The sequence below is a fragment of the Anabas testudineus genome, chromosome 23 (genome assembly GCF_900324465.2).
Source record: "Anabas testudineus chromosome 23, fAnaTes1.2, whole genome shotgun sequence".
NCBI classification, from domain to species: domain Eukaryota; kingdom Metazoa; phylum Chordata; class Actinopteri; order Anabantiformes; family Anabantidae; genus Anabas; species Anabas testudineus.
The window spans coordinates 9761674-9779485 of record NC_046631.1 but is presented as its reverse complement, the minus strand read 5'-3'; the positions used below and the strand labels follow the sequence as shown (position 1 = coordinate 9779485).

At 39.1% G+C, this 17812-nt stretch overlaps 2 protein-coding genes across 5 annotated transcripts; both read right to left on the bottom strand.

Annotated features, from left to right (window-relative positions):
• Positions 1-1203: 1203 nt before the first annotated feature.
• Positions 1204-6086, bottom strand: fam3c (FAM3 metabolism regulating signaling molecule C). 4 transcript variants are annotated; one of them, XM_026362073.1, is made up of 10 exons: positions 5971-6086; positions 5462-5513; positions 4692-4796; positions 4434-4460; positions 3947-4070; positions 3485-3543; positions 3058-3108; positions 2898-2982; positions 2661-2787; positions 1204-1998 (listed from the first exon to the last, which is right to left on the bottom strand). In XM_026362073.1, the coding sequence occupies exons 2-10, from the start codon at positions 5475-5477 to the stop codon at positions 1909-1911; spliced, it is 684 nt and encodes a 227-aa protein (XP_026217858.1). In that variant the 5' UTR covers positions 5478-5513; positions 5971-6086; the 3' UTR covers positions 1204-1908. The 4 variants fall into 4 exon arrangements, with proteins under 4 accessions (XP_026217858.1, XP_026217859.1, XP_026217860.1 ...); XM_026362074.1 differs by having other exon boundaries at positions 5962-6060; XM_026362075.1 differs by having other exon boundaries at positions 5462-5508; positions 5971-6058.
• Positions 6087-6243: 157 nt separating this feature from the next.
• Positions 6244-15936, bottom strand: si:dkey-159a18.1 (sortilin). The gene is made up of 21 exons (XM_026362072.1): positions 14890-15936; positions 14355-14417; positions 13984-14060; positions 13806-13902; positions 13149-13316; positions 12944-13017; positions 12727-12773; positions 11902-12038; positions 11685-11768; positions 11215-11275; positions 9938-10090; positions 9200-9297; positions 8978-9077; positions 8630-8804; positions 8341-8534; positions 7980-8169; positions 7761-7877; positions 7536-7680; positions 7345-7451; positions 7143-7260; positions 6244-7041 (listed from the first exon to the last, which is right to left on the bottom strand). The coding sequence occupies exons 1-21, from the start codon at positions 15148-15150 to the stop codon at positions 7027-7029; spliced, it is 2481 nt and encodes an 826-aa protein (XP_026217857.1). The 5' UTR covers positions 15151-15936; the 3' UTR covers positions 6244-7026.
• Between the last annotated feature and the right edge of the window lie 1876 nt (positions 15937-17812).

Below are 17812 nucleotides of genomic sequence, written 5' to 3'. Positions count from 1 at the left end.
ACTAGCACTTTCTACATTTCTGTTAATTCACATGTGATTGGTTTCAGTAGACAAAAACAGGGGTCAACAAAGCTGAGGGAGAGAGTGAAAGATAGACACACTGACAACACAACATACTGCTACAGACAATACGAACCTAGATTAACCTTATTCTTCTTTGTTGAGTGTCACAGAGGCACGCTTTCAACTATAAATGTTCATTTTTGAAGCTGGAAAGTGTGGTGTGTGCACATTGTAATAACTGTGGACCAACCATCCTGAGACCACATCACTCTGCACAAAATGTTCATTAAAGTATAAAAAATAACCTATTTACAAGCTGTATTTTGTGTAAACTAAATAGTAAAGTATTTTTAAAATACTATATTAAAATTCTTTACTATTTAAAATTCTAAGATTCAAACATTGAGGTCATTAAAACACTATATAAGGTAGTTTAAATAAGCTCCATTGTTAATAGCTGCAACAGTGATGAACTCTTAATACATCATGATCCCATATTGATTCATATGATAGGGGCCATTCTGTAAGAGTGCTTTTATTTTTTTGGTATCTATTTTAGTTAATATTCTGCAATTATATAGCACTTTTCTACCACATCAGTACCTAAAGCACTTTACCGTATTGCTTTTCATTCATCTGTTCACACACCAACGACGGCAGAGTTGCAATGCAAAGCGTTGGCCTGACCCAGTGGGAGCTTCCACTTATGGACTGAAACATCGAAGGCCCGTTACTGCCCGAGTAAACTGCAGCATAGACCAATCACATCATGTGATAAATAACATACAGCATGATGACCTAGACATGTTGTGTATTAAAGCTATGAGTTGCCTTCATTTTGTCTGAGCTATATCTAATCATACAGCAGAACACTGCTGTGACCTTGGCAACAATTCATTTTTCTTGATATCTCTGACCGAAAGTGTCTGTTCAGTTTTTTGTTGTGCTTAAGGAAACATGATAACAGCAAATGTTTCTTGGAAAAACAGAAGAAACCCGTATCTTGTAATAATGACAGAAAACTCTATGTCATAGTAGACAAACAGCGAGCTGCTTGCTCTGAAAAAAAAAAAAGTCTGAATGTAGACACAGTGATGTTCAGTCCATCCACAGCTGACTAAAGCAAAAACAAATATAGCTACTAATGAGCTGTAAATGTAACAACACGCCTTTAATCCACACACATACACAAAGATTCCATAGATTCCTAAGAAAAGAATTTATTTTAAGAATTTATATTATTACAGAGTTCATTAAATTAGGAAATTTCAAATCTGAATCCTCTCATCTAATATTTACAAATTTCACAGTGAATCTGGTACATTTGGTTATAACACTCTGAACAGAAGTGTCTTCAAACCCTGTTAATGGCAGTTTTTTTCCTTAACATATGCAACTCTCCAAATGGGAACAAAAGGAAATCACAAAGATCTGTTAACGTAAAAATATGAATAGGATAAAAAGATTAAGGCATGGTGCAGGTAATGCAAAACTAGCCTCCTCCAAAACTTTGGGCTATGACATCTATTTTCAATAACAGCCATGCAATAATGCAAAACTACCACACAGAGTCTGTTGACAGCACAGACATGCACTGTGACAGTATGTCAGTCCCTTCTAATCAGCAGATCATCTAACTACTCGAAAGCCCCGACCACCTATGTGATGGTGTCCAAACTAAAGGACAAGTGCATGAAGGTCTGAGATACACTTTCCTGATTTGGTCTAGCAGATGTTTTGTGGCAGCTCATCTTTTGTGCCAATATCATCTAGAGATAGGGAGTCGTAAATAAGTTAACAAATGATCTTTCTCAGCTTAAGCTAAAACTCTTGTGTACGGGAATGTCTGCAGGACATGGCAGAAGATGAAAAATGGGTGGTCGGCAAGTACAGCAAGAGCTCAGATCATTCCTGCCTCTGTGGTATGCAGCCTTCCATCTCCAGCACCTCAGGCCAGCCCTCAAACTTGTTAGTGTCAGCACTGTTCTTTATATGCTGGGGATGGAAATACAGAAACACAATAGACACATACATTTTATTTGATGTGAAACGCGATAACCTGCATTTCCTTTATGAGCCAATCATACACGCTTGTACATACATGCTTGTGACCCTGCAACTGGAGTGTGACATTTGTGTGAATGCAACAGATTAAACATGACGCAAAGCCTGACAAATGATCAGGGCCGGGCTTAGTGTTAATAAACACATCTTATCACAACAAAAGACCTGGGCCGTATGAACTATTTACGTTATATTCAGAAGAACAAATATGAGAATCAGGGTTTCTTGTATTGCAACTAAGAAAGTCGTACTTTTCGTACTAAAGTTGTACTCAAACTTCACATTGAACTACCAAATGATTGTACATGCAGTACGATCCAAGCATGGTGGACTATTTTAGAGTCCTTTTAATTCCCTTTCACATCCTGAGTGATGTCACACTACACTGGACAGGAGATCTGGAGAGATCCTTTGGTTGGGATTCTCATCAGGTTACACCTGCTGAACATGACACTTCCTCTAAGCTCACACCCTTCATTTTTTTTTTCACCAGAAACAGTAAAGGTACATTTAAGGGGAACCACCTATTCTGGTGCTACTACTCACCCCTTTCAAGAGATTAGATGCAATTTTTATTTTGTGGGTTGTGTTACCTGCTCAAATGGACTCTTGGTCTTGATGCCTTTTCCTCCAACAAAGATCCAGTTATCCCTGAAGCCCAAATTAGTGATAACTGAACTGCCCAAATCAGCAATTAGCTTCCTGGCTTCATCATTGAGTCTACACGATAAGACAGACAGATATTACTTCATGGTCACACAAGCACTAAGACAATCAATGCAAGTCATACACATATAAATTATAGGAGATATTGTGAAATAAGTCCTTACTTAGTTGAGGGATCATCAAATGAGGCAATCATGACAACTGTCCCTTCTTCAATTTCCTTCAGCAATTTAATTAAGGGAGCCACATCTATACAGTATACACATAGTTAACAAAATATATACTTTAAATATTCAAAACAAAAAGGTTTTGAAGTATACTCACCTCCTGCCCACATATCAAAATGGTCTGTCTTGATAAGTTCCCCTGTTCTCCCTGTGGGAGAAGAAGACACCAATTCATTCAGCTTCAAATCAAATTTTACACTGCAATAATAATCTTCACATTTTAAGTATTAAGTGAGAGCAGTATACACAATTGTATTGACACGGCAGGCATCTTATCCTACTGTTTTACATTTTCAACAAATGAGAATCTGACAAGGGGCTTAAGTCTCTATTTCTGAAATAAATAAATGTGCATCTTTCAAAGGGATCTAAATATTCCATTCTGATGTATTAACAGGCCCCTTTGTATTTTAAGTGGCTCCATAGTTGTAGTATAACACTGCTGTGTTACAACATCATGCAAATGTTAGCTGTTTAATAAGCTATTTGACTTTAAGGTGTGGAACTCCCATTGGCAACATTACCATTGACCAGGGCGATGTTGATTCCTCTCCCTACATTGTTCTTCACACCACTCATTAGACTATGAAGAAGACAGAGGACAATAGGAGACAAGCACATGAATACTTTCATTTCATTGCCAGTAAAAAGATAACAATGAGCTATTGTTATCAATTATGATGAATTCTTCATCAAGCGTACCATTTTAAGGACTGTATGCTGTATTGAACAATTTCCTTTTGGGATTAATAAAGTATTCTGAATTTTGAATCTGTCATCAATAATTCCAGTGGCCTTCATGTACGTAAAAAGCTTACTGTGTGTGTGTTACTGTGTTTATACACAAGCTAGCAACTTTTATTTTAAACACAATTTAAAGTCTTGTTCTGAGAAAAGCAATAATGGCTTCCAATTATCCCAATACATAGGAAGAAAGCACAAATGTGTTTACATAACAGCTTATATTTAGTGTAGTTTCTACTTACGATTTGTCCTCCAGACAGATTCTAGGCCCCACCACACTGGCAGCTCCACTCGTCATCTTGAAGGCAAAGTGTCCAGGTGGACACGGCTTAGATAGCCCACACTTGTACCGCCCAGGCCTTGTTGCTATGAATAACAACAATAACAAAAACTTGATTTACACAACATGTAAGGTAGCTTATCGGGTAATGGAGTCACATAAGCCTACTCACAAACAGGTAAAACACAGAACAAACAGCAAGGCTCTAGGACTAGGCTTGAAACACATTTTAAAGTGTGTACTGATTATCTATTTAATGGTATATTCATATATTTAACAGTGGCATCAGCAGGATTTAGCCATATCCATCTAGTGTGTGACACAGGTTCAGTATTACCTTGCTTGTGTGGAGTGATATACAGAGATTTTAAAAAGGGACAAACAGGTATTAAAAGAGATCAGTGAAACAAAGCAAACAGATGAAACAATGAAAATTTGAATATACTTACGGCCGTCATTAGCTTGCTTAGATTTTACTGAAAAGCAAAATATACATATGTTTAGGTGTGGGTTACTTCATCAGATAACCATATTTAGTCCATGTAATGAGAACAAAACCCACAGACCACAGAATGAGGAAGTACAGTACTACAACATATGTCCCCATCACTAATTGAATAAAATGGTGTCATGTTTCTTTTGCATCTAACACACTGACATTATTTCTCTGTAAACTGCAGAGAAATCATTTAAGAAGTGTTACTTACCTATAATATTACCCAGTACGAAATCCATGTTAATCTCTAGCAGTTGAAAAGCCAGAAAAACAACTAGGAGGAATGCAAAGATGAGAGCTGCTAACTTGAAAATACCTGAATGTAAAAGGCAAAAGACCAACAGCATAAATATACATATTAGAACACTTTAAACAAATATACTGTAGTTTATAACCAGTGTTGGGGAGTAGTGAACTACATGTGACTAAATTAGTAGTTTAACTACATTCTGCAGTAGCTTGATTAAAGTGTTTGCATAGTAGAGTAATTGTTTCTCTAATTAACAAATGAAAACACTTTTGGGCAATCTTTTTTTTTAACCTCTGCTTATCTGGAAGTTGACTCAAGGCAACTGGACTTCCTTTAGTTAGATGAAACGTTTCGCTACTCATCCAAGTAGCTTCTTCAGTCCACTGCTTCTTTAAATTGAAGACTTTAGGTGTGAAGTCTTTGCAAGTTAGATGACAGAAAACTGACAAGGAAGACAGGGTCTCGTTAAGATTACTCATTTGATCTCACACCATCTCTCAAAAAAGTCCAGATGGGATTGTTTTGGGTGGGACAGGTCTTGGGATATCCCAGAAATCAAGACTGTGAGTTAATGTTTTGGTTGAAAATGTTTTAGTTATAATTTTAATGCTTCAATCTTAACTTCAATTAAACATAAGTAGTGACTATTCTTCTGGTGTGAATTAGCTTACAGACAAAGTAGCTTCACCCAACACTGTTTATACTGTATAGTTTTAAGTGGAGTCACTTACCACCAGTCCTGACCATCTTTACGAGCCTCCAGAGACTTCAACCACAGCTACACTGGAAAACAAGCGACAAATATGTGGGTTCTTATTCCACATGTGTCTCCTCGATCTATTGAAGGCAGGAGGACGGTCCAGCAGCTAACTATTGGGTGACGTGTGCTAGTTGCTAACTTACTAGTTAGGTTAGCAGTTCAAAAGTCACTTTAGCTTTACTGAAGCACTTAGTTAATAGCTAGTTAGTTAATGGCGTATGATAAGTACGACGTTATAAAGCAGTTGACTATCTTTAATTGACTGTTTAACACTTTACATAGCTAAGAAGCCACATTTTAAGAAGCTAACCAGTTTATAGCATTAACGTTCAAACTGATGCTAAGTTGAAGCGCCTGCTGTGTAACTTCCTTATCTGCGATGCTAACTGACGCCGACCTAAGTCAAATTAAAGCCCGGTTTCAACATTTAATTGATGTTAGGACATGTATCCTGTAGCTAAACGCTCACACCTTGCTTACCTGTCCGACTCCCACGGTAACCACACGTCCCGTCGTGGATTTTAACTAAACTGGTTCTTCGTGTAATGACAGGCGAACCAAAGCTGGTCCGGGCGACAAACCGGTCGGAGGCTCCACTCCGCCGCAGAAGCAGAGGACGAAAAGTGGACAGACTAGTTTTTCTTTACTTTAACTCCTTAAACAATTTAGTGCAAACAATATTTACATAAAGCAAAACATTTATAAAGGTCATATAATTAATAAAGCAGGCAACAACAACATTTTTATGTATAATTAGCAGTGTTGCTTTTATTCGGTAGAAAGCGTGATTGGTCTAGACTTGTATAGGAAATATTTTACAATAAAAACAATAACACAATATGTCAACAATAACATATATATAAAATATTTCATAATGTGAACTTAATATCTTCCTCAAATGTCTATGAAATGTTTCCAACATGGCAGTTACTTAATTCACAGTTTAAACCGGAGCTTCTGAATTCCTCCATTGAATATATTAAATTATTTTGTAAAAGGGCATGATAAGAAGTGATTCATATCTAATTTGATTGTAGTTATTTATTTTTTGATGCATCTGACTGCATTTTTCTAACAGCCTACAGGCTATTTCAATCCGAGTGAGACTTCCTGTTAATAAACTAATCTTTCCGTCCCACTGCGCGCTCTTTCTTCTTCGCTGCTTTTTATTTAAACAGATGGGACAGCTTCCGGGGCCGTCAGCGCCATCAGGTGGACAGAAGCTGTTGTATATGACGTTAACATCTGAACTCAACACACAATAATAAGCAGTTATTATGTTTTTGTTTTTACAAATGCACATTTTTAGGGTTGTTATAATCATTTTCACACTTAATAGAAGGTTATAAGGTAGAGCAACACAAAGCAAAATGAAAATGAGAACTGTACAAATAAAAACTTAAGCAAAGTAAAGCAATAGAATGAAGTAGGCTCAATAACTTAAGGCATCCAACGATTTCATTCATTCATTTGTCAGTCTTTTTCAGTGCAGCTGGTTTCATTCATAATATCTTGAGTCCCTTACAGTTTGTCATGTCATCCAAGAAGATCCTGGCAAAATATGAACACAAAACTATTACTGTACTGTATTTGGGAAAAATCACACAATCGAAAAAGTGTGATAAAATGGTAATAGTGATAAAAACTCTTACATCGTCTGAGTCTGGTTGGCACACCGTGCTGTTGCTGCTAGTACCGCTTTCAAGATCAGGTGTAATGCCATTGTTGTCGTCCTGAATCTGCAGGTTAGAGAAACGATACACGGGTGTCCTGTGGAGGGAGAAAAACAACAACTGTCAGCTCCTACTGGGTTTCTAAAGGTGTGCATGTGGGACAGATGTGTGTCTAGCTCACCTGTTTCTATAAACCACTCTCCTGACAGCAAAAACAGCAGAAACAATAGCTATCAGGACGATAAACCCTGCTCCTGCACACACCAGGATCAACACTAGCCTCTCTCCCTGAAAAAAGCATGTTATAAACCTTAAAACTGAACATAAGTAAATGAGCAAATACAGAGTGCTCACAAAAACAAATCCACTCACTGGTGCGTCAAAGTGTGTGACTTGAGCCGATGAACTGGCAGGTGGACCGGGGCTGGGCTTAATACCACAGGTTCTGATGACTGTCTGTGCTGCTACCTGAGGACTATACCCACCCTCACACTTGTCACTCGGGACCTTACGATACCTGCAAAAACAGTAGGTGTGTGAGTACTGTATGTATTGGGTTAGTGCCTCTTCATTTAAAACACAAGTGACCATTATTACCCTGATGTCAGCAGCTCATCCTCCTCTCCACTCAAACACATCTCCAAGGTTTTATTTGCAGCGCTGGGCTGTCTGACACACTCTGAAGAGTTCACATGACGATAAAAACCATAGTCACTGTAGAGAACAAGAAGTGTGAAATAGCTTCCACGCTTACAAAACATGTCTCAGCTTATATTGTCTGTGTTGTCTCTATAACAAGATAAAAGTGGGACCCACCACAAATAATCTTCTCTGGTACACAAGCAGGGGCTTTTCTTCTTGCTCACCACAAAGTTTCTTCCATTTCTGCACACAGACTGTTTCTTCAACCTCCTGTAAATCTCTTTCACACCTAGAACGCAGCCATTTCTATCCCCCACTCCTTGTGTAGAGTGAGCCAACCACTCTTCATAGTCCTGGTCATTACCTGGTAAATTAGGTGATGGAGGGTGATATAATGGAAAGTCCCAGGTCATGGTTTGTTAAGTTTGTTTATTGTGAAACTGCTTGCGCTCACTGGAGAAACCAGGTGGCACTGTGGCCTAAAACTGAACTGGATAAATATGTTAGTAGACAGAGTTAGAGCATGCTGACTTACACTGCCTGGTAATAAGGCTCTGGAAATCAATAGTGACAGCAACCCACATGGGCTGACCGTCTGCCTCAGGGCGGAAGCCCCACACACTGACACTCATGGCCTTCGTCCCTGGCTCAGAAGCCAGGCCTGCGAAGTAGAACGGCTGCTCGGTGAAGTTATACGATTTCCAGCACTGACCCTCGTCTGTGGAAAACCTGTTAGTAAAAGCAAATGATGGTAACATGTAGCAGAAAAACTCTATATAACTCTCTGTGTCTCTGTACATGAGGAGAAAATATCTGCTCAGTACTTGATAGTCTTCACTTGTCCCTCACGTCGCACCTCCACTGCCACAAGGAGACCCCCTGAGTCCAGTATGGTGTAGTGGTGAGGACCCCTTAGTGTCCCCCTCCAGTTGTAACCCCCATCTGATGATACAAACACATCTGGGCGTTGTGCTGATGACAGAGAATCACCCACTGTACCTGGAAAAGAGAGGATATAATCCAGTATATACTCACATTATAAGTCATTCAAAGTGAAAACAGAGGTTTCACAATTACATAAACAATAAGTTACAGCTGAAAGTAGAGAGAATACTTCCTGTGAGCTCAATTTTAAATGAATTTGTTAAGGTAATAAACTGCAGATAAATTACCATGTGCAATAACCAGACCAATAGCAGTTGGCTCTGACAGAGCCAGCATGGGAACTATTCGGTTTTTCCGGCTGTGTTCTCCATGAATATGAAGGTTGCACTAATGAAACACACACACACACGAAAAATGCAGTTTAATTATTTAGCGATAACCGTTTTGAATAATACAATGCTGATATATACATACACAAACAGGAATGATGTTCTCTACATGTAACATACATTCTTAGTTTGTTCTTCACAGTCCACATTCTCGGGTTTCTTAAGTTGTTGCCACGTCCCTCCTCTGTTAAAGGAGATCACAGATCTTATACGACCATCTGCAACAAAACAAAGGTCATCATTTAGAAACTTTGGGATCTTTATCTTAAAATACAATCAGATCTTTATGTAAGTTACAATCAATTATTTTTAATTATCTAACTAATAATGTGTGTGAACCTCTAGACTAAAAACATGAACAGAAATGAATGAAGTCAGTAGTTAGAAAGCAAATGAATAAAAGCAGACTGGAGGTGTGGGTTAGAGCTACTTTGCCTCATTACAAATATCTTATTTACAAGTAGTTTCTCCTGATGTGAACCATGTCTTGCCACAAGGGGATCTCATAGGACTAATGACCACTGCATAGGAACATGAAAACATTGTCAACAACACAGTGTTTCACTGTTGAAACACTGTGTTGTTGACAATGCAGCATTTGAGTTGTGCTGCACCTGGGCCTCGACAGTTTAATGTCAGTGTGGCTGTTGTCCAGCTGAACCTCAACCAGCAGTTGGCTGATGCAACAAAACAATGACCTAATATATCTTAATATTCCCCAGAATTTCTTCAGACAAAAAGAAAATCCATCTTGCATTGAGTCATGCAATCAGCCCAACCACCTACAAAACATAATGACCATTTCAAATGGTAGTATATTAATGCCCAAAAAGAGGGGGGTGTGTTCAGACATCCTACCCTCATCCAGTCTATTAGTGAGGTAAACCCCTCTCAGTGAAGTGATGTTGGTGAAATCGCTCTTCCTGTGCCCATCAAACAGGTGTCGTTCTAGTGATTTGAAGAACAAGATTCCACGGTCGTCTGAGGTGTACATGGTCCCGAAGTAGGTTTCTGGAGTACAATTGAAGCAGACAGGGAAATAACACAGTCTTCTAACAACAGGGATCAGGATATGATAAGAGATGCAGTTTAATTTTGCTAACGAGTAAACAAATAGGAATTATTGTTGTTTAAATACGGCTTTAAACTTCTAGAGTCTGTTAAATCTTGGTGGTAATGTATTAGTTGCTTACTTACTAATTACTTCCAGGGGCAAAGATTTATTTTATGATGTTCTACTTTCATTTGAGAGACTTGAAGTACATAAACCGTGTGACATGGTACCATGTGTTTTTAGCACAGTCTATTGAGTTTTATTCAGAATGCAGCAGATTTCTAACCAACCTAATCCTACCCACTCACAGAAACCCAAAAATGATAAGAGATGAAGTTGATACAGCTACAGCTAAACTATGTGTGACGCCCAGTGTCCGTTAATGTCAAGCTGACACAAAACCTTCAACATCAGCATCGTAACCACAAGTCATCATCAGTCACATTCTACCTGTGTGAAGTGAACGCACCTGTCAGCTAATGCAACGAAGGACAAGCTCAAGTGAACAAGGTGGTGGACGTGGTTTAAATTTCAAGTGTGTCTGTATGTGTGTATGTGTGCGCGTGCACGTGTGCTTGTGTTACACCCGGATCCCAAGATATATTTGTCAGCTTTTGTCAGTGTAACCTAAATCTCAACAAGAGATAAAACCCCTTTAACCAGATATCTCCCCTATTTATCTCAGCACTATTAAAGTAGCATCACTAAGCCCAAACATCTCGAAATCAAGAAAACAATAATAATCATGTAAGAAGGAACAGAAGTTGACAGAAATAAGAAAAGAGAGACTAAATGAGGAAGAGGGAGAAAGAAAAGAACATCGAGTGAACTTGAAATCACACTTCTCTATCATAGTGGAATCATTAGTCAGCAACACCAAGAACCTGTGAAACCAGTCTGGCCTTAATGTCGAGCTTTTCCATTACAAGAAACGCAGCTGAGAGAGCGTTAACTTCTAACTCACTGTTGTGTTCATAACATGGTCATATTTGCACATATGTGTCAAGCATGTTTGTAAGTGAGCTTTTTAAAGGGATGCACATGGTTATACACATGGGATTATGTGAGTTTTGTCTGTTACCTCCTGGGTTGTCCACGTGTAGGAAGAGCATATCTTCATCTCCATCCAGGAGGGAGTAGAACTGCAAACACACACCATGTTGAAGGAGAGGAGCACATGTGGGCGAGAAGATCATTTTAAAAAACTATATAAATAAAATGCAGCGACAATGATAATTTAATCTTTGCTTGCTTGTCTAATCATTGTGAGAGTAAGAGTATGTTTGTGCTGTCAACAAGATGTAATTATGTAAGCATGTGTATGCAGGGTAGATGTTTCAGCAGAACAGACGTGTGTTCATGTTGGTTAAACGGGGCAGTTTAAAACTTTCCCAGACGAAAGTGTAAATGAGCACAAAGGAAATCATTTAATTAACAGCTGTGTCGTTCCTGTGCTGGAGCTGGGTTTAGAATTTCATTTTTGCCAGTGAAATACCAGACAAACGAAGCTCCCACTGTTTCTGTTTCAGTATTAAAATCTCTGCGTTTCACCTGCTCAGTGGAGGCAGAAGGGAGCAGCGCTCGACTGAAGGTTTCTCCTTGGTCTGATGAGAAATACATGACGCGGGGCGATCTCTGGGAGCAAAGTGATGCAAAACTACATCAATATCCAGTTATTTATTAGCAGAATGATGCGATTGGTTGCTGCTTGGAGAATGAGACGTGTTCGCATGATAATATTTGTGGATTAAGAGTTATTTTATCTCACCGGATCTGACATAACAGAGAAGAAGAGAAAGGTTCCTATGTAGCCAAAGCTGTAGATGTCCTCATGGATTGTGGTGAAGGTCTTCCCCAGATCATTTGTCCTCTTGAGCAGTAAATCTCCCCTCTCGTCTGCGTCAACTACAGCAACAGGCAGGAAGACTCAGTGAAAGACATATTAGAGTGCTCAACATGAAGTCTCGCCTGCTAGCGATGCAGAATGCTGCAGCACGACTCTGAAGTTGTACCACAAAAACAGACAGCATTACACCTGTGCTACCTCCGACTTGTAGATCTGTTGATGTCTGTTCTATTGTTTATTGTCTATATTAATCATGGTAAAAATCAGTACACAAACAGGTTCTTGTACAGTTCGTCCTCGTGAAAATGAGTCATCACACAGGCCAAATGGTGATTAGTGTACAAGAAGTGATAAGAACTTAAAAACCATAACGGCTGCTCTTTTTTAATCACACAGGTTGTGCTTAGTTTCATGCTTTCTGCATAAATAATTAATCTAATATGGCAATAAAGTGCTAAACTGCTGCCACATGACATCCAGGTAATGGTATCTTATACTTATTATTACCATTTACCTGACATATGTTTGTGCTACAAGATAACAACTGTTTCAAATACAAAAATAATATCAAAACAAAATCATTAATGCAGACAGAAAATCACTACAGACACATTCTGTATTAAATAAGGTAGATGTTCATTAAAAAGACCATTTGCTGTATACACAAATAAGCTTTCTAGAAAATAATTTTGATTGACATTTTTTAACTTTTTCTACCTTGAAAGTTCATTTTCAGTTTTTTCCTACCTGCGTCTACGCGACTGCAGCTGAAGAACAAGTTAATTCCAGCCCCCCTGGTGGAAATAGGAAGTTAAAAAATACGATGTTGTGTCATGATATATTTGCTTATTTTGCAATATTTATGCCCTACAGGTTTAAAATAATAATAATAATAATCTAAATATGGTTCACCACGATTTGAAACACTGCGACTTAACGTGTGTTATTTGCTGTTAATTCTCACCATGTGAACGACAGCACTCCATCATGAACTTTTGCCCACTCTCCCCCAAAGTCCAGCGAGAGCCACAGACTGCCCTGCAAATCAGGCAACAGAGCAATGTTAACCGTAACTTTAGGTGTGTGTTTGATGTGCATATGTTACACATATAGAAAGGGAGACCACCATCTTAAAAAACGTGAAGGGACAGAAAGAAGGTGGGACTCACGTCAATGCTCAGGCCCACAAGGTAGTCAGGGTTGAGAAAGTGATACGTGATGGGCTGAACCAGGTGGAAGGGAAGCTGGATGAACTTGAAAGTTGCACCAGCATCGGTGGAGGTGAAGATAATCCCACCTGAATTGTCCAGCACAGGTACGTCTGCTGTCAATATTACCTGTCAGTTAAAGTCAAACTGAATTAGAAGCAGAAATCTGTCTGATCATGTAGAACATATCAAAATCTATTTTTAGCTTTACTACTAGTTGTGCAGAAAATCAATCGATGTCAGAGAAAAAGAAAAAAACCAAACTCATTTTCTATATTTGTTTCTCAAACATCTTTAATCATTCTTAAACTGTTTAGATTCCAGCTACGTTGAACTCATTATCAATTAGTTGTTAATTTGTGGTGTTAGTGCACCACAGCATAAAAGCCTAATGCATTTCTGTGGGTGTATTTTTTTATGTAAGCCACACACAGCACACAAACAACAGCGGTTTGACAGTGAAGATGTGACACAACTTCAGCAGTCAACAGACTTAGGTGTGAGATGTCTTCACACTTTATTGAGGCCATGCATATGTTTCCTAACGCACACTTACAGTATAAAAAGAAATTCCACAGTTTTAAATGGACTCCAAAACCAAAGCTAGTGTTGACTTACAGAGCTCCCTGGACCAACGCTAACTCCAAACTCTTCTCTTATGAAAGTGTTGTTGATCCGATGAGAAATGTCGTGGAAGGACTTTCCATAATCCGTACTGGTGAGAAAAGAAAAGAAAGATTTGTTTGCTTCCCATGTTACGAAGCAGTGTCACGTTATATATCAAATACTAACGCACCTTCTGTAAAGTCGTGAGGATCCTGCATGTGAGTAAGAATCCAAAGGACCATTAATTGTAGACAGCACAAGAATGACCTAGGAAATACAACAAACCTTTATCATGATGTGAAAATTACTGAATTATCTTATGGTGAGGTAAGCAATCTAAAATTATGCAGCATGTTGCAGCTGTAATCTAAAGTTTTACCAAAAGAACAAATGTAATATTTTACTGAAATATGTAAAGATGAATTAGTGCTGCGTTGTCACAGATTAGATACGGTATAAAGTCATGTTTGTGTGTTGCTACAAAGACAAGCAGACATTGTGTTGTGTTTTATGAGGAGGATGCGACAGCTGCAGTACTTCATGCAGTACTGAGATACTCACTCCTGTACCATCGCCCACCCACGTGAGGACGACATGGGAGCCATCATCACCATTAAACCCTGTCTAGAAGAAAGAGACAGGAGACAGACTCACACTGTGACCACATCACAGCCACATTTAAGAACTGCAGTTTCCCATCAATGGAATATATAATAAATATAATAACACATTCAGTGGTGGGATACCACAGTGGTAACTAGATCAAGCTTAAGATAAGGTTCATGGATGTTATTTAGAAGGATTTAAATCAGATTGGCCTTAGTGGCCCTTTCAATTATACTATAATTTCACATGATTACTTCATTTTGTCTCTTCCATGTTGTAACTTCACTCTTACATAAAGCCAAACACAGATAACAGTTATCAAGAAAAAACATCACGACCTGTCCAAGAAACCTGTTTTTCCTGGGTAATTAATTTTTTATGTGTAGTAGAACAACAACAAAGTATGAAAGCAAGGTCAGAGTGATTAGATATCCTCTCTGATTGACACTGTCTCTGCCTGCTTCAAGACAATGTCACATAACACACTCACCTCATGTGTGTTGTCATCCAGAACTCTGTGTTCGACTGGAGTGAGGGGGACTCGGCAGGAGGTGAAGGGAAGGCCGTGAGCAGGTTTGGATGCACTGGAGGAGCTGCTGGTGTCTCTTCTGGGGCGTGCGCGCATTTGGCCCCGGCTCTCAGCCTGCTGGAAAGTCGACGTCCTCTCCTCGCGGCTTCTGCCTTCAGCACCCAGAAGAAGAAGAAGAAGAAGAAGGCACCCCCCGCAGAGAAGCACAACTCTCCAGATCATATCCAATATGAATATACAGACCTCACTAAGACTGAGCACCACTGACAGAGACGTCTGCCGATACTAACTCAGTTAATAGCGCTGCGCTCTCAAGGCAAATGGGGGTGGGAAGTGCTGGGACGACAAATTAAGTGCTGCGTGAGGTGGTGTCTCCTCCGCCAGCAGGTGTTTCTGCCCGCATCCAGGTGACCTGGGCTGCAGGATTTGGTTTAGAAGTATTTGATGGATACGCACTTTGCAGCTACGTGGAACCAGTGCAAGTGAAGAAACTGTGGGATTCAGTGTAACTAACTGTGGGGGGTTAAAATGTGTGAGCTGTCAAAAATAGAGAAATGCATGACAGCAAAGATGGAGTCGTTTTTAGACTCATGCACTTGGGCATTAATTGTGACAGACATTTTTATTATCTCTTTATGTTTTTCTCTGAAGTGAACGAAAGGGGGCGTCACGTCGTCATATTGCCAAAGACCTTGAGGATGGGCTCTGCGCTTTGACGCACGAGAATTTATGGTTATAATCACAGTGAGGTTGGTTGGAGTGGAAAGTTGAGGACTCAGCAGACACCTATTTGAGCTATGCAACGGATGAAACACAGCTGCTTTGCCTCAGGCTGTAACACGTTTTATCTTAAATGGAAAATGAATCTTGTCTATTTACATTAACAGTACAGAACTAGGTGGTGTGGGGTGTTAGTTTATTTTCAGCTTTTGTCCTTGCATTAAGTATTTCCTGTCTTTTAATGTTGTCCAGATGTTTAATTTCTTTAATAATAGTTGGGATCCAATCAGAGACATTGTTGGTTATATGCTGTTCAAGGGATTGTGAATCACACATTAAATCATTAAAAAAGGTCATCCAAGTAGAAAACCGCCACTTTGTGAGTATTGCATTAGTGCAGCATGTAGAAACATAATGACTGCTGTGACTCACCACTGATGATGAGTAGTCTCTGTTGGGTGTGCGTTGGCGTGCAGATTTTATCACTGTAAACACTGATGGTCAAAAAGCTTTAAAGTAAAGTCTTTTACTACTGAAGCATGGGGAAGACTGAGGACAGAGACGTATATCTACTTTGGGTTCTACCTGGGAGTCTATTGGGCAATAAATAACTAAGTCAACAGCACTCTACAGGTTAAAGAGTGGAGGATTGTGTCTTTGAATGTCTGCGGCACATTCTGCAGTCTGTGGTTTCCTGGTGGTCTGGAGGCCTGGCTCTTTTTTGGGCCTGGAGCTCAAAGGGGATGCTGTCTAAACTGGACAATACCTCCCACCCTCTACACAGTGTGCTGGCTGAACAGCCATTATTTCTCCCAGTGGCCATTAAACTGTACAACTCCTCCTCCCCTCTGTAAGTGAGAAGAGGAACAGAACTGTTATTGCTTCATCGCATCCTCCCAAACAACTTGTGACCCTCATCATAATCATTATATTTGTCATCATTCTGTCCTCACTGCTTCTTTCCTAAGTTTTGTGTCTGTTGTTCTTTCCTTGCTTTTGACACAGAGCAGCTGTAACAAGGCAAAGCTATTTATAGGTTACATAAATCTTGAAAGCTGTCATGGACATGAACATTTTAAAGCTCCATTGATTGTTTGTTTTGGAAGCTCACAGCGTTCACCAAAGGAACAAAAGAAGACCATATCGCAGAACGATGAGTCACTGACTACTGTGTAGTTTGTGGCCATAGGAGGGCACAAGAGCTCCTCAGCCCACTAACAAACAACTACCTTGTAAAACCAGTCGGCTCAAAATTGGGCCTAAAAAATCTGTATTTGGTTCATCTATTTGCCTTTTTTTCTCTTGCTTTTGGAAGCATTTATTTATTTTGTATGTTGCATTTTAACAACATTGTTTTTAGAAGTTTCTCTGCTTAGATTAATGATATTAGTCGTTCACTCGGTACCAATGGTGATTCACAGCAGCAGTATGGACTACAGGCAGTACACACTATTTTTCAGTAAGAGTTTCCTTGCACTTCACTTTTACACTACACTAATTTGATTTATTGTTCATCAATTCATGATTCATTATTTTTTGGAAAAGATTTTCATCTATCGCAACCTGACAAAGATCCAAGTTGGATAAAAATGCTGATACTTAAGTTTAATTAAACATTAACCTTGGAGCGTTTTACCTTTGTATTGATTCACCAGGACACACAAGTCCTGACGGTACATGTCGTGCTACCAGGTATTTGAAAAGGACGAAACTTTCAGTTGCTTAACATGTGTAATAGTTAGTTGTTTTATTATGTGTATGGATCATGTTGGAACCAGTTGGTTTGGATCCTTTAATTATTCACTAGCTGCTCAACAGTTTAATTAAATTTTAAAGAAAATTCGAAGGAACAGCATTTGGCTTCTTTCTGCTGTAGCAACTAACATACTTGAATTAAAGTTTGTTTATTGAAACAAATACTTACAAAAATAGAAATACACATCCCAGCTTTGCAAAAGACAAAACGTTTACTTTTTAGTGCAAATGATTGTTCAGTAGTGCTGTTGTCAGATCCATATTTTCCAGCTGCTACAGTGTTAGACAGCAGAACAAACACATGCCATGGGATTATGAATCCATAAACATGCTCACACACACTGTGGTGCTGAGCTTTAGTGCACAAAACATCCAACAAGTTCAACATTACAAGGGCTCAGCAATGGAA

Bases quoted from the DNA above. Each gene is read 5' to 3' on its own strand.
- fam3c (XM_026362073.1), bottom strand. The intron at 3,544-3,946 runs GTAAGTAGAAAC...TCTTCTTCATAG, and splicing joins ATCTGTCTGGAGGACAAATC to TCTAATGAGTGGTGTGAAGA. The intron at 3,109-3,484 runs GTAATGTTGCCA...CTTCTCCCACAG, and splicing joins CAACATCGCCCTGGTCAATG to GGAGAACAGGGGAACTTATC.
- si:dkey-159a18.1 (XM_026362072.1), bottom strand. From the start codon at position 15,150: ATGATCTGGAGAGTTGTGCTTCTCTGCGGGGGGTGCCTTCTTCTTCTT. The intron at 13,903-13,983 runs GTGCGTTAGTAT...TTTTCTCACCAG, and splicing joins TCCTCACGACTTTACAGAAG to TACGGATTATGGAAAGTCCT. The intron at 7,452-7,535 runs GTGAGTGGATTT...TGCTTTTTTCAG, and splicing joins TCACACACTTTGACGCACCA to GGAGAGAGGCTAGTGTTGAT.